Source organism: Aricia agestis, chromosome 3 (assembly GCF_905147365.1).
Source record: "Aricia agestis chromosome 3, ilAriAges1.1, whole genome shotgun sequence".
NCBI lineage: Eukaryota > Metazoa > Arthropoda > Insecta > Lepidoptera > Lycaenidae > Aricia > Aricia agestis.
This window is the reverse complement of record NC_056408.1, coordinates 22,196,504-22,210,721: the sequence shown is the minus strand read 5'-3', so window position 1 is coordinate 22,210,721 and position 14,218 is coordinate 22,196,504. Positions and strand designations below refer to the sequence as shown.

The 14,218-nt window shown below is 34.3% G+C and overlaps 3 protein-coding genes across 3 annotated transcripts; 2 read left to right on the top strand and 1 right to left on the bottom strand.

Annotated features, from left to right (window-relative positions):
• Positions 1–4,182: 4,182 nt before the first annotated feature.
• LOC121725387 lies at positions 4,183–5,679 on the top strand. Its single transcript, XM_042112296.1, has 2 exons — positions 4,183–4,314; positions 5,273–5,679. The coding sequence occupies exons 1-2, from the start codon at positions 4,311–4,313 to the stop codon at positions 5,659–5,661; spliced, it is 393 nt and encodes a 130-aa protein (XP_041968230.1). The 5' UTR covers positions 4,183–4,310; the 3' UTR covers positions 5,662–5,679.
• A 1,373-nt stretch (positions 5,680–7,052) lies between these two features.
• Positions 7,053–7,946, top strand: LOC121725354 (eukaryotic translation initiation factor eIF1). The gene has a single exon (XM_042112244.1). The coding sequence runs from the start codon at positions 7,244–7,246 to the stop codon at positions 7,574–7,576; it is 333 nt and encodes a 110-aa protein (XP_041968178.1). The 5' UTR covers positions 7,053–7,243; the 3' UTR covers positions 7,577–7,946.
• Positions 7,947–11,321: 3,375 nt separating this feature from the next.
• On the bottom strand, positions 11,322–12,947 carry LOC121725319 (ejaculatory bulb-specific protein 3-like). The gene is made up of 3 exons (XM_042112210.1): positions 12,777–12,947; positions 12,308–12,485; positions 11,322–11,781 (listed from the first exon to the last, which is right to left on the bottom strand). Exons 2-3 carry the CDS (start codon positions 12,477–12,479, stop codon positions 11,456–11,458), a joined length of 498 nt encoding a protein of 165 aa, XP_041968144.1. The 5' UTR covers positions 12,480–12,485; positions 12,777–12,947; the 3' UTR covers positions 11,322–11,455.
• Between the last annotated feature and the right edge of the window lie 1,271 nt (positions 12,948–14,218).

The following is a 14,218-nucleotide window of genomic DNA, read 5'->3' as shown; positions in this document are numbered from 1 at the left end:
GTAATATTTCACACGTAATTACTAAGATTTTATTAATATTTAAATTATTGTTTTCCATTTTAAGAGAAAAATCAAAGCGAAGCGTAAAATGAGCGAAAGAGAAAATAGTATATGATATTACTGTAAGACAGAAAAGGACGACAATATTTTCTCGATTCGATTAAAGCGTAAAATGAGCGAAAGAGAAAGTAGTATATGCTATTACTGTAAGACAAAAAAGGACGACAATATTTTCTCGATACGCATTTTGCATGCAAAAACATTGCTACAGTTTTGACGGCATACGTCGTATCTAAGTATTTTGATATCGTTGGCTTTGTTACGTTCCTTACCAAGGTTCCTAACAGCTTAGAATTTTGATTTAAATCCATTTACTACTAAAAAAAAGTAATGAAGAATGATACTTTCAAAATTTTATTTCGACTAGAATTCAGCGAAAATAAATGCAGGAAAAAATATTTTTACACAAAAATGTTTAAATTATGATTTCGAAGGTTCTGGTCAGCTTCGTTTTTGATAAATAATAATTTGAATTTGCCACTTTAATTCCACAGGCGCTTTGATGGATAAAAATTGAATGACATAAGTCAAATCTGTGTGTCAGAGGCTGATTGTCTATCATAGAGTATACAGTTCACAAATATATACCGTGCAGAGCGATGACACTGCCACTAGTGACAGTGTCATCGCTCTGCACGGAAAATTTTATTGTCAAGCTTTAGTCAAGCTACGGAATTTCTTGAGAAATTTGAGTATTTTCAAGAATTTAAATGCATTGTTGTATTCCCGGATGTTCTCATACATACAAGATAAATAAAAGCAAATCGAACGATGTAAAATTTTACAATTTTCTTGCCAAAATTATTCACATGCCATGACTTATTGAAAAACGAAATAAATGGATAAAAGCCGATAAAAACATACGTAAGTATTCAAAAAGTTCCGTGAATGTTATGTGTAGACTCGTAAAAACACTTTTTTGTATCTATTATAACAGTAAATTCATTTTTTATGAACACAATATGAACATAACCGTTGCTTCTTTCAAGTTTCAGTAAACATCAAAACTGGCTTGAGGCTTCCATCTTAATTTTACATACTTATGCACCACTTATTTAATTGGCCAAGATCGGAAAATCCTGTACACTACCTACAATGTGTTTTATTTTATAATAGAATATCATAGCCTACCTACAATTCTTCCTGTCCGAGAAGAAAATCAAAAAAACTCTTTTAAAAAAATAAAAAATTAAAGATTTCAAATACATCATCTAGAATGCAACAAGTTGCATCAAAAGTAAGGATAATTTGGAGGAGTCCTGCCAGGAGTTCAACACTGAGGCACAGAATATAATGTAATAGTACTCCGTAATAGTGTTAAACTTGAACCATCTTGTCAAAGTATTGGTTCTCAAAAGGATGATCCTTCAAGTAGGAAAAATATTAAATATTAGTGCAGTCTTTGTGTGTTATTTAAAAAATACGTAAATAATGTTTGCAATTATGAGGTCCAGACTGAAATTAGTTAAAAATAGTGACAAACAAAAGTTGTGAAGATGGAATCGATCGAATCGCAAAATGTTGATGAAATAAAAGCATTTATTTTAGTGAACTTGTTTTATTTGATTAATCCACAAGCATATTCTGTAATCATAAGTATTTTTTGCATCTTCAAAAAAATATATTTTTTGAACGATAATCGCGACGACATTTAAAAGTAAAGTACCTGGATGACCGAGCTTTGCTCGGTATAGCAAACACTCATTGACTTCGTGTTACTTAATAACGCCATCTGCTGGTCGTTAAAACAATTAGTTGCTAACAAAATAGTATTATTATTCGCCAATAGATGTCAGGAAGAGTCATATTTTTCAGTAAATAAAAAAAAATAATGTTTTATTTCTGAGTAGATTTTAAGAAAATACTTTCAGAATGTTAATAATAGCTACGGTGCCTACCACCGGTTCGGGAACTATCCCGGCGAGAAGAACCGGCGTAAGAAACTCGCACGGGGCCCACTTTTTTTACCAAAAAAAAGTGAGGTAAAAAAATTAATCTTTTAAAATAAAATTTACAATGCTGTAACTTAAAATTATACAATGTCAACATACATACATAGTAAGTCATGTACAATAATGTAGAAGTAGCCTTGTAAGCAGCCATCCTACTCCCAAGATGTGCCATCATTTATGAAATCATTGACCTTATAATAGGCTTTGGCACACAAACGCTCTTTGACTACTTTCTTAAATTTATTAATTGAAAGATTTTGAAAGTTTTCTGGGATTTTATTGAAAAGGCGTATACATTGACCTTTAAAAGATTTACTGACTTTACTAAGTCTGATCACTGGCAAATCTAGCTTGTACTTATTTCTGGTGTTTCTACAATGAATGTCACCTTCGGCTTTAAATTTACATATATTTTTTCTAACATGTATTACATTATCCAAAATGTATTGAGAAGCTACTGTCAGAATACCAATTTCTTTAAACTTTTCTCTCAAAGATTCAAATGTAGACATTTTGTTAATCGAACGTATAGCTCGCTTCTGCAGCACAAAGATAGTATTAATATCGGCAGCTTTTCCCCATAAAAGGATACCATATGACATTCTACTGTGAAAATAGCTATAGTATACTAATCGTGCAGTGTCTTCGTCAGAAATTTCCCTAATCTTTCTGACTGCAGAACTGAGTCTATCTGCGAGTTTAGCAGTATGAGGACCCCACTGTAATTTACTATCGAGTGTAATACCTAAAAATACAGTGGTGTCCACCAAATTCATTTTCTCATCATTCAATAGTACATTGGTTTGAACTTGCCGTACATTGAGCAAAGTAAACTTTAAACATTTAGTTTTCGTAGAATTCAAAAGTAAATTATTAACATTAAACCAATGTACTATTTTTGAAAGAGTACAGTTTACCTCGTCGTAATTAGACTGTTGTCTCTTCACTTTAAAAATAAGTGAAGTGTCATCAGCAAAAAGTACTATTTCATTATCATTATCCTTAACTAGATAAGGTAGGTCATTTATGTAGACGAGTAAAAGAAATGGGCCCAAAATAGATCCCTGTGGGACACCTAATTCTATTTTGGTTCCATTTGATCTCTTATTATTGATTTCAACCCTTTGAGTCCTATTTTTGAGGTAAGATGTCAAAAGATTGAGTGCTGAGTCCCTTATGCCATAGTGGTGTAATTTCCTAATCAATGTAGCATGCTCGACACAGTCGAAGGCCTTAGAGAGGTCACAGAAGACACCTAAGGCATCCTGCGATCCCTCCCAAGCTTCAAATATACTACATAGAAGACCTATACCAGCATCCGTTGTGAACGACCCTTAGTAAAACCGTATTGATTTTCGTGTAATAAATTATTTGAATTAAAGTGAACCAATGGCTGTTTTAAAATTATTTTTTCAAATAGTTTGCTAAGAGTCGGTAAAATTGATATAGGTCTGTTCGGATCAGACTTAATTCCCGCTTTAAATAAATGTATAACCAGTTTATCGATTATCAATAAAACACGAATAAAAAGACATTTTCTGAAAATGATTCCTAGCTAGATCGATTTATATATATATATATATATATACAAGAATTGCTCGTTTTTTTTAAGTTTGTGAGTACTGAGTACAGAACAAACATCATATTTAAATACCTAATACATCATTTTATTATAATACAAAATTCATTAAAGATTTCGTTTATATCAAGTGGTGAACATGGTCTCTCTGCTAATCCTTACTCTGTACCTATGTCGAGTTTACCACGTGATCACACTATTTCTGAAAATATTAAAATCGACGATGGCTTGCTATGTAGATATGTACCTTTCGAGCGCCATCTATTGAGCTAGTTTGCCTCAAATTCTAAAACGTCAGTGGCCTATAATCCCACCCAAAAGGCCTACTGCCTACTGCCTAGGGATAAAAATTGAGCTGTTCAAAATTCGATTTACGCGGGCCGCTGACAAAGTCCCGGCGCGGCGGGCTACATGCGGCCCGCGGGTCCTAGGTTGAGTGTAGCTGGCAGATGGTACATCGGAGTCCAGCTGCTGGCCAAATTATTACCATAGACAAGAAGATTTTATGACTTGTTATCTGTAGACTGTACGGGTTAGCGTCAAAAATGTGTCATATTTTGACAATTCACCTTTGTCAGTTTTAAATCTAAAATTTAAATTTACAAACTATTTACAAACAAAACATTGAAGCCGTTACACAGAACGGACGAGTTACACAAATATTTTTATAAAGTCTTAAGAAATAATAGACCTTTAGATAGTCCTGTTAAAAATTCACAATGGGTAAGTAAGGTTGAGCCATGGAATTAATATATACTGTTGGTAGTACATATTAATTCCATGGATTGAGCCTAGTTAATGACTAGTTCTAGTGATGTTGTTTTGCTTTTGATAAAATAAATCTTGTTTTAATAATTTATGATAATAATACTGTCTTATGCTAAGTACTCACATACGGTTTTTCTCGATAGTTTTACGCGGTCCACACGGTGATTATTGCTCGATTTGGAGTAAAACTGTCGGGCAAAACCGTATGTCAGTACTTAGCATAATATGTCGTTTCCTTCGATTCGGAGTAAACTATCGAGCAAAACAGTATGTGAGTACTTAGCATAACGTCGTTTTCTATACAAACCGCGATAGACAACGATGTGACAGATGTTTCTTGTTTAAGGGCTTTATCTCAGAGCTTGTTATTGATACCAAAATCACACTAAAAATAACTTTGACGATATTTTAACGTTATAAATTACGATATTTTTTTAATATCTAGGTAGGTACCAAAGCATTGTTGCCACTTCATGCGCCTGAGCATTGTCGCGAAGCGATACACGGCGACTCCGTGGTCAATTAATAGTATTAACAATACTTTTTACCATTAACACCTACATTGTGGGTATCGCAGAATAGATTTTCAATAATTGTTATTGTATTTGGGGATTGATGGGTTAATATGATAGTTAATGTTACCTGAGTATACCAGTAAATGATCAGAAAAATAATGTTACCCAGCATAATATTATCTTTGCTGATAACGTTAAGTCAGTTTGTCATTATTAACGTTACCCATTTTCGTTTGTTTAACATCTTAACAGTGTTTGATACACTCAATGCGAACTACTGTTAGTTTACATTGAGTATATCAAGTTTAAGTTTATAATTTCTTTTTCAAATAAAATATTTACTATCCAATGTGTCCAGATAGGTACCATAAGTTATAATTTAATTTAATCTGTCTCAGATGAAGAAGAAATGGCTTTAGAAGAAAAATGTGAACATCTCATGAATATTGTAGTTGAATCAAGAAAACGATTTGGAAAGATGTGTACAGAATATGAGCAAAAGACATCATTAGTTGAAAACAAAATGCTTAATCTTCAAATAGAAACGATTGCAAATTACCGGTTCAAGTCAAAAGTACAACTTCCCCAACAAAATACAGAAGAGATTTTAAAAGAACTGGAGCAGTTTGCTGAAGAAATTCAACACAAACAACGGAGAATGGAGAAATTGGATAGAGATGTAAAAAACACACAAAATGTTGTGTTACAATTGAAAGCAGATAGAATTGGCAAGAAATTAAAGGCTCCTCTTACTACTGAGGAAATGTTGGCATCAGCTAGAAATTAAATAAAATATTTTTAAATACTTAAAAGTAATTTTCATTCTTTTAATAATGTGTGAAATCTCTTCTACTTGATACTAAAATATTATGTAATTTTTCTTGGTACAAGACATCATGGCTATTAAACTTAATTTATATTATATTTAATTTATAGAAATTTTTGTCTTTGATTTAGTTAAGTAATCAAATGTAGTTTTGGTAAGGAAATTTTTCATTCTAATATTATTATTATGCATAAATAGTATTTAGGTTTATGGTTTATTAACAAAATATGGGTTCAAACAGCCAGAAATAAACGTATTTTATATTATTTTGTTAAATAGCCCCATCATAATATTATTAATTTATTATTATGCTTAAGTGGGCTTGATTCGTGCTCATTTAGAGAATAAAAATGCTACTAATATGAGATGCATAAAATTAGTTTAACTCTAAGCTTCTACAAGATTATGTAAAACAATACTATCTCATATATAAAAATGGATTTCCAAATGTGTTAGTCTTGCTAAAAGTCGAAAACGGCTGAACGGATTGAGCTGATTTTAGTCTTAAATATTCGTAGAAGTCCAGGGAAGGTTTTAAAGTGACACGAAGTTCACCGGGACAGTTAGTATACTAATAATAATAAATACTACAATATCCGTACATTTGGGTAAAAATAATGTATTTCGTAAAGCTGTATAAAGTACACTCTAAAGTCAAGTATTTTAAAACGTATAAAAAGATTATATGTCATAGACAAGATACACGGAGGCGTGTAGGGTTACCTACTAAGGGGGCTTGCCCAAAATTTAGGGAAAGAAATCGAATATCTTTTTTTTTTTAGGAATTTTCAAAGATTTTTGTAGCTTATAAAATTATAAATGTCAAGTTTTAATATTTTATGTACGGGCCACACTAACGTCAAATGCCGTTAATTATCGCGTTGTTGGACGTTAGCTGTAGGTGTAGCTACAATTTAACGCGATAATTTTCAACGGCGTTTACAATGCCGTTTGCCGTTTGGCGATAGCTCTAGTGGCGGTACATCAAAGAGATTAACGCGAGAATTAATACGATGAAGCGGCCACACTACGTATCGTCACTTCTCGAGTAGAGTTCGACAAGGCTGTTTATGAACGTGGCGAGAAAAGGAACTAACGCTTCCATCATACAAAAACGTCATTTTTGACAGTTCTCCTTTACGAGCAGCGCACATTGACTGACATTGACACATTCAATTAAAGCCTTGTCAAACTGTATCCAACTCAGTTCACTCATAAGAAGTAAGTGTAATAATTATTTAAAGCAAAATAATTTTGGTGAAAAATATTTATTCCTAAATATTTTTAGGAGTTGGTAACACTGGCTCTGTGTTTTGTCTATGGAAAAATCGATAATTATTTCCGCCTCCGCGTGACATTCTCATTTTTTGCTTCTGTCGCCATATTATCCGCCATTACATTTTGGAGTTTGCGTAAATTAGTCGTTTGACGACTGTGTTCTATAGCCACAGTGCAATCAGTGACAGTTGAAACTTGGTTGAAACGTGTACTTGCGTCATATCGCAGATTTTTATTAGAACAAAGAGTAGAGACGTTCAATCGTATGTCCATCCAGAATCTCAACACATTCGACCCATTCGCCGATGCTATCAAAAGCTCGGAAGACGACGTACAAGATGGACTAGTCCACGTCCGAATTCAGCAGCGGAACGGGCGTAAGACGCTGACTACAATTCAAGGCCTCTCGTCGGAATATGACTTGAAAAAGATCGTGCGGGCATGCAAGAAGGAGTTCGCGTGCAACGGAACCGTCGTGGAGCACCCGGAGTACGGCGAGGTGCTGCAGCTGCAGGGCGACCAGCGCGAGAACATTTGTCAGTGGCTCACTAAGTCGGGACTGGTGAAACCCGAGCAACTCAAAGTGCACGGTTTCTAGGCCGCCTCATACACCCGACACGTAACATGTCCATCGTCGTGACATCATAGTTTTTTAATATCATGAGAGCGTGCGCGTTATAAACCTATCGAATAATAATTATGTATTTAGAAAGCACCGACGTTTACAGAGAGCAGAGAACCGAGGCCACCTGGCCCCCGCGCCCCGTGCCTTGCTGTCTCCCATCATTGTAATTACTATATTAGTGTATTTTTAATAAACTACGCCGTCTCCTCCATCTCGGACAGCTTCAGTTGCTATAAACGCGAAACGAAATAGTCAATAATCACTTTGTTTTTGTACGACATACAAATTGCTGTAATTTTATTATAAATATGATGTCTCAATTATTAAAAAACATGTTTTTGTATGTGCTCGTTTTATTTCACGCCTCAGTGGTAGGTAAATGTCCTATAACGGGATGTAGTGAAAGTTTCTGGCCTGTTTCGTGAGTCGTTTGCGATTTGCGAATAATGATACATGCCATGTATATAGATTTCTCTTCAGTGTACAGATAACACCGTCCTGCGCCTTGTCAATGTTGGTATAACCTCCAAAGGACGAAGGTTATAAGGTACCTTTTAGGTCAAGAAACTATTCCGCCTGAGCCAATAGGAATGTATGAATCGAAGCGTCTAGTCGTAATACAAGGAAGTTCAATGATTTCACCTAGAAGGCTAAAGGCATGACTCATGAGTAGTCATGAGTAATGCTTTTGTTAGGTACCAATTCATTTTGGAGGTCATCATCTGTCATTAGTGATTACTTACGAATCTCTGAATGACAAAATATGTAATCTTAGACATTTTTAACTCATAGATCGAAATGTTATTAGTTTTTCCAGCCATGTCATAAGATGCATCATGCAAGTTTTATATTAATGAAAAAAATTAAATAAATTGCTAAGATTGTTTCGCAACGAACATTGGTCATTGACATCAAAAAATGATTAATGTTAAAATGACATCAGTCATCATCCTAATCTGTGGAAATCAGTCAACCGGATGTATAAGCGTCAAAAGCGTGTAATGTTATGTCCTACTTACTAGGACATAACAAAGGAGTCGGTCTGCATGTTTCATGTAATAAAAGTGTAAAGGTTTTTAGTGAACATTTCATGCTAGATATTATTGAGTTTTGTGGTTCCGCTAAATAAATCAAAAGAATGGTCAAAGAATGCCTCAAACACGTGGATTTAACATTAAATACGTAAGTTTTGAACAACGTTTTTTGGGCTTTTCAATCGGTATTTTTGTAATCTAAAAAGATAATTTATAAGTTTATTAATCCCTTATTCGTGCTATATGAGATATTAGTGCTTAAAAATGTCACATCAATGATTAATTTGGCTATAAAAATTGCATAGCTTTTTACGTGTGTTTACGGATTCTCATCACTTGAACTATAGTTAATCGATATCATAAACTAATTGACTTTCTTTTCTGTATCATAATGTGCTTCGAAATAGTCGACAAATAGAAACTATCCAAGAAAACAAACGCACACTACTTGTATGAAAATAAGCACAAAATGGCCACGCGATGACGGGATAAGACTACATCTATATTTACTTTATCTATGGTCACATTGCAGAGCACCGTGCAGAGCGATGACACTGCTACTAGTGACGAGTAGCCGAAACTTTTACGAAAATTATATTATATACTAGTAATCTGTGATTATATTGTCAAGCTTCAGTCAAGAAATCCTTTAAAGTACAAGGATTTAAATGCATTATTGTATTCCCGGATTCCGGTTCTAATACATACAAGAAAAATAAAGGCAAATCGAACGATGTAAAATTTTACTATTTTTCTGCCAAAAGTATTCACATGCCTTGGCTTATTGAAAAACGAAAGAAATGGATAAAAGCCGGTAAAAACATACGTAAGTATTTAAAACGTACCATGAATGTTATGTGTAGACTCGTAAAAACACTGGATTTTGTAGATTATAAACGTAAATTTATTTTTGATGAACACAATATGAACCTAACCTATAACCGTTACTTCTTTCAGTAAACATCCAAACTGGCTTCCATCTAAATTGATATACATATTAACACCGCTCATTTAATTGGCATAAATTTGCATCAAAAGTAAGGATAATTTGGAGAAATCCTGCCAGGAATTCAACGCTGAGGATAGTATTGAACTTGAACCATCTTGTCAAAGTGTTGGTTCTCAAAAGGATGATTCTTCAAGTAGGAAAAAGATGAATAGTGTAGTCTTTGTGTGTTATTTAAAGAATACTTATAGTATGTTGTTTGCACTGATGAGGTCCAGACTGAAATTAGTTAAAAATAGTGACATACAAAAGTTGTGAAGTATCGAGCGAATCGCAGATGGTTGATGAAATAAAAGCATTTATTTTAGTGAACTTGTTTTATTTTATTAATCCACAAGCATTTTCAGTACCTAATCATTATAAGTATTTTAGCATCTTCATTATTTTATTGCAATATATTTTATCAAGTTTTTACTTTCTATGCTGATGGATGCTACTGATTACTTTTCAGATATTTTCTTAGATAACTAGATAAGCTTTATACATTTTTATTCACGCTTTCGTTCTTTGTTACGGTTAGAAACTCATCCATACTCAATATTATAAATGCGAAAGTGTGTGTCTGTTAGCACTTCACGCCCAAAACCAATGAACCAATTTTGCTGAAATTTGGTATGGATTTACCTACTTTGAGCCCCGGGAAAGGACATAGGATACTTTTTATCCCGGGAAAATGCACGGTTCTCGCGCTATAAATGATTTTTGGCGCAACGGAGTTGCGGGCGTCATCTAGTCTTTTACTTTTAATCATTTTATAGTCTAAAACATAAAAAAATCACTTATAAACTAGCCGGGGTTAAAGAGAATGCGAAGCCAAAGTCACTCACAAGTTACTTCTTTTACTCGCGTCGTGTCGCTGCTGTCGAATTACGACGCCCTCTATAGTTTCTGCACGGTCCCTATACTTTACCCATAGACATAATATACGACAGTATATATTATGTCTATGACTTTACCTATAAACCGTCATATCCGTTCTGTGTTGACAGATTATACTCGGCGCGGCGAACCTTGATCCCTATGACACTGACAGTTAATAACATTGTAGTGGCGTCAGCATTAATTTAGGGTCATATTGGAGGCGTCTAAAAATGCCATTTATAAATTGTACGTAGCTTTATGCCATTACAATGATATTCCGTTGGAACTTTTAACAATTCTTAACATTTACAAGAAATTATCTCAATCTGAATTTACGTGTACGTCCTGCAAAACTTACATAATCGTTAAATGTCACACGACGTAAGTTTTGCAAGACGTAAACGTACATTCAGATTGAGATAATTTCTTGTGAATGTTAAGAATTGTTAAAAATTCTAACGGAATATCATTGTTATAGCATACACTTACGTAAAATTTATAAATGTTATTTTTAGACGCCTCCAATATGATCCTAATTTAATGGTGACGCCACTACAATGTTATTAACTGTCAGTGTCATAGGGATCAAAGTTCGCCGCGCCGAGTATAAACGATTAAAAATGAAGTTAATGTTTCTACTCATCGCTAGATGGCACTTAATTTCAGCTTTGGAGTTTGGCCACTGAGTTGTTTTATTAAACGTTTTATTCTTTTTAAATAAAAGTCAATCTTTTATGCTTTTTACTTGTTACGAGCCGAATTAAAGATGTTTAACACACACAAAGCGTAATAAAATGTACAAAATTTACTGTTCAAACATTCTGTATTATAACATAATCTTTTATTGGCCAATGGGAAAACTAACGTGTCGAAACTGCAGCTATAGGGGAGTGGGTACCAACGCGACCGGTCGACCGCACAGACTGTGTAAGGCGTTTCGTGGGTGATTCACTATTCGGATAACGGATTCGGAAACTTTACCGTGCGGTCATTGGTGCCTAGCGCTGCGGGCATATTAAATGCCCGCAGCGCTATTGGATGTCGCGCAATGAAGTTTCCGAAACCAAGTAGAACTGCGCATCGTGAACGTCGAACTAGTACGACCAAGGCGTCTTCGAACTTGGAGAAGTACTTCCCCTGGGGGTCGTATTTGGCGCGGTACTCCTTGTAGTCCTGAGGATACTTGTCTTTGAGGGCGCTGGTGAGCACGTGCGCGTAGTGCCGCTGCCGAAGGTCGCACTCCCGGCATCCGTCCAGGATCAACTCCTTGAGATGATCTGAAATAGGTTCTCTTAAAAGTTTGAGGTTTTGGATATTGGAAAATTCATTAAACCGAGATTCGCCGTGCTGAGCGATATAATATGTCCTCGCAACACATCTATGTTGGCTTCGCATTGTCTTTGACCCCGGATAGTTTATAAGTGATTTTTTTATGTTTAGGACTTTAGAATGATTTCTCAATAAGTGTAACAGATATTTGTTGAAAAGCCCAGAAAGATTCATAATTTCGAACAATATAACTATCGAGTCAAAATAAGTGAATCGTGTTTTCCGTTTAGCAAATATCAGATAAATATACGATGATTAAATAAATCTTAATTTCGTCTTCCGGGATCGTAATACTTATTAGAAAATACGGCAAAATTTGATAGCCCGTTGCAAAATGGTTTATCTGCCTTTCTGTCTGTTTGTTGCATGTCTGAACCGATTTTGATGAAATTTGGTATAAAAGTCTGGCGTTTACGTCGCCTTATTCTCGAACGTCTTTAATACACGCCGTCAATTTAGCACTCTATCACTTACTCTTGATATGAGATGTGGTCTCCGTACAAGGGTTCTTGTCGAGGAAACAGCCAAAGAAGTCGTGCAGCTTGGTCTTGTCTTTTAATACTTCATCGAAGTTGTAAGAGGCGGGTATGTCTTGATATGCAAAGGCCCCAGCGACCAGCAGACAGAACGCAGCACTCTTCATCATGATAGTCTGAAATGATATGAATTAGTTTATCAGGCGTAATAGGCGTTAATACTACTAATAGGTAATAGTTGTGTAGTCAAAAATGATAGTTGATAAATTATTATGAAAATTGATCCAGAAAGACGTTAGAAACTTCGTTTTCTTAACGTACCTACTATAAGCAGATTACAATTTACATCGGTTGGCGTCTTTAGAGTGAGACCTTAAACTCAATTGCAAGCTATATCTGTAGGTAATATGAAATATACAAAATAAGAACTCAAATGTATATCGTAACATTATTTTCAATATACTTACTTGTATGTTGTGTATTCTTACTTCTTGAACCTCACCGTGCCCTAAACAGATAGAGAAGATTCACTTCTTCCAGCTGCATCTTTAGATTCTCCCTTTATATAATATTGCCGTCGTCGGAATAAAAGTCACAAAATATTGTTATTTCTTAATTAATTTAAAGGTAATGGTTTATTAATAAGATGGCCATGAGACAAAAAACATCAACTTGGTTTTTGAATTTTTTTATAAATGCTTAGTACTTAAATAGAAAAACTGTAGCATTTTGGAAACTCAAATAATAATTGTGTAAGTAGGTACTAGTAACAATTTATTGCGTTGAGCCGATTTTGATAACGTCCATATAATATTATAAGTAATTAAGTCATAAGTTATAACTGTTATAACTACCCTTGTTAGTTGTTAAAGTAGGTATCGCCCATACCCATAGGTTTGAAAATTGTATGACCCGATAGTCTAGCCCGCATGACCCACTAAGGTCACTTTCCCCTTTTAACAAAAAAATAATTCATAATTCAACAAGTTAGTCCTTTTTCATCAGATTTTACCTATGTAGTATCTATAAAAATGCATATTATTAGCATACGTACAAATTAATTAAAAACATAATAATTATGATACAATGAATACGACATAGCTCATAAAAACTGCTCATTAAGTTGCAATAAAAGTTAAAGATAAACATGATATATTATGTGATATTATTATGATCAATATTTTGATTTAATAGCTGTTGCCCGCGACTTTGTCTGCGTGGACTTCAGTTTATAGCGCGCGATGTCAACAAAATTGGTGTCAAAAGCTTTTATAAAAAAAACCCTAGTATTATTAACCCTGGTACCCCTTAAATCAAAACAGCTGTGCAGTGTGCACACATTAAGTACCTATTTCATTTTTTTATATTAAACTTTATATTTTATGCCAAATTTTAAAGCTTATTTAGCGCCCCAATTATACAACTTTACCCATAAACTATTTATCATTGATAGGTTTAAGGTTATGTCACTGTGTAGATAAAGTAATGAGTTATTTAATAACGTAGAATAGATATAATAATCGCAAAAATCGAAACTTGAACGTAAGATGATACCACCTCTTGTATAAAGACTTTTGAGCAAGCGTCAGCGTGATGTAGGAGACGCACGGCGCCATCTATTATGATTTTTGGAACTAACTTAATTTGAACAAATTTACGAATTTTCACCCCCTTACAACCCTTTTTTCCAGTAAAAAAGTAGCCTATGTCCTTTCTCAGGCTTTAGGCTATCTGTATACAAAATTTCATTAGAATCGATTCGGTAGTTTTGGCGTTTGGCATGAAAGCGAGACAAACAGACAGACAGATAGACAGAGATACTTTTGCATTTATAATATTAGCATAGATTATGTGCACACTGTACCGCTATTTTTGGGTATTTTGATTAATTAAGGGCCGCGCTCACGCC

What these genes read in the sequence shown, in the direction of transcription:
- LOC121725354 (XM_042112244.1), top strand. Translation starts at nt 7,244, where the DNA reads ATGTCCATCCAGAATCTCAACACATTCGACCCATTCGCCGATGCTATC.
- LOC121725319 (XM_042112210.1), bottom strand. Translation starts at nt 12,479, where the DNA reads ATGATGAAGAGTGCTGCGTTCTGTCTGCTGGTCGCTGGGGCCTTTGCA. An exon ending in GACCACATCTCATATCAAGA is followed by an intron (nt 11,782 to 12,307) that starts GTAAGTGATAGA and finishes AACCTATTTCAG; the next exon opens with ATCATCTCAAGGAGTTGATC.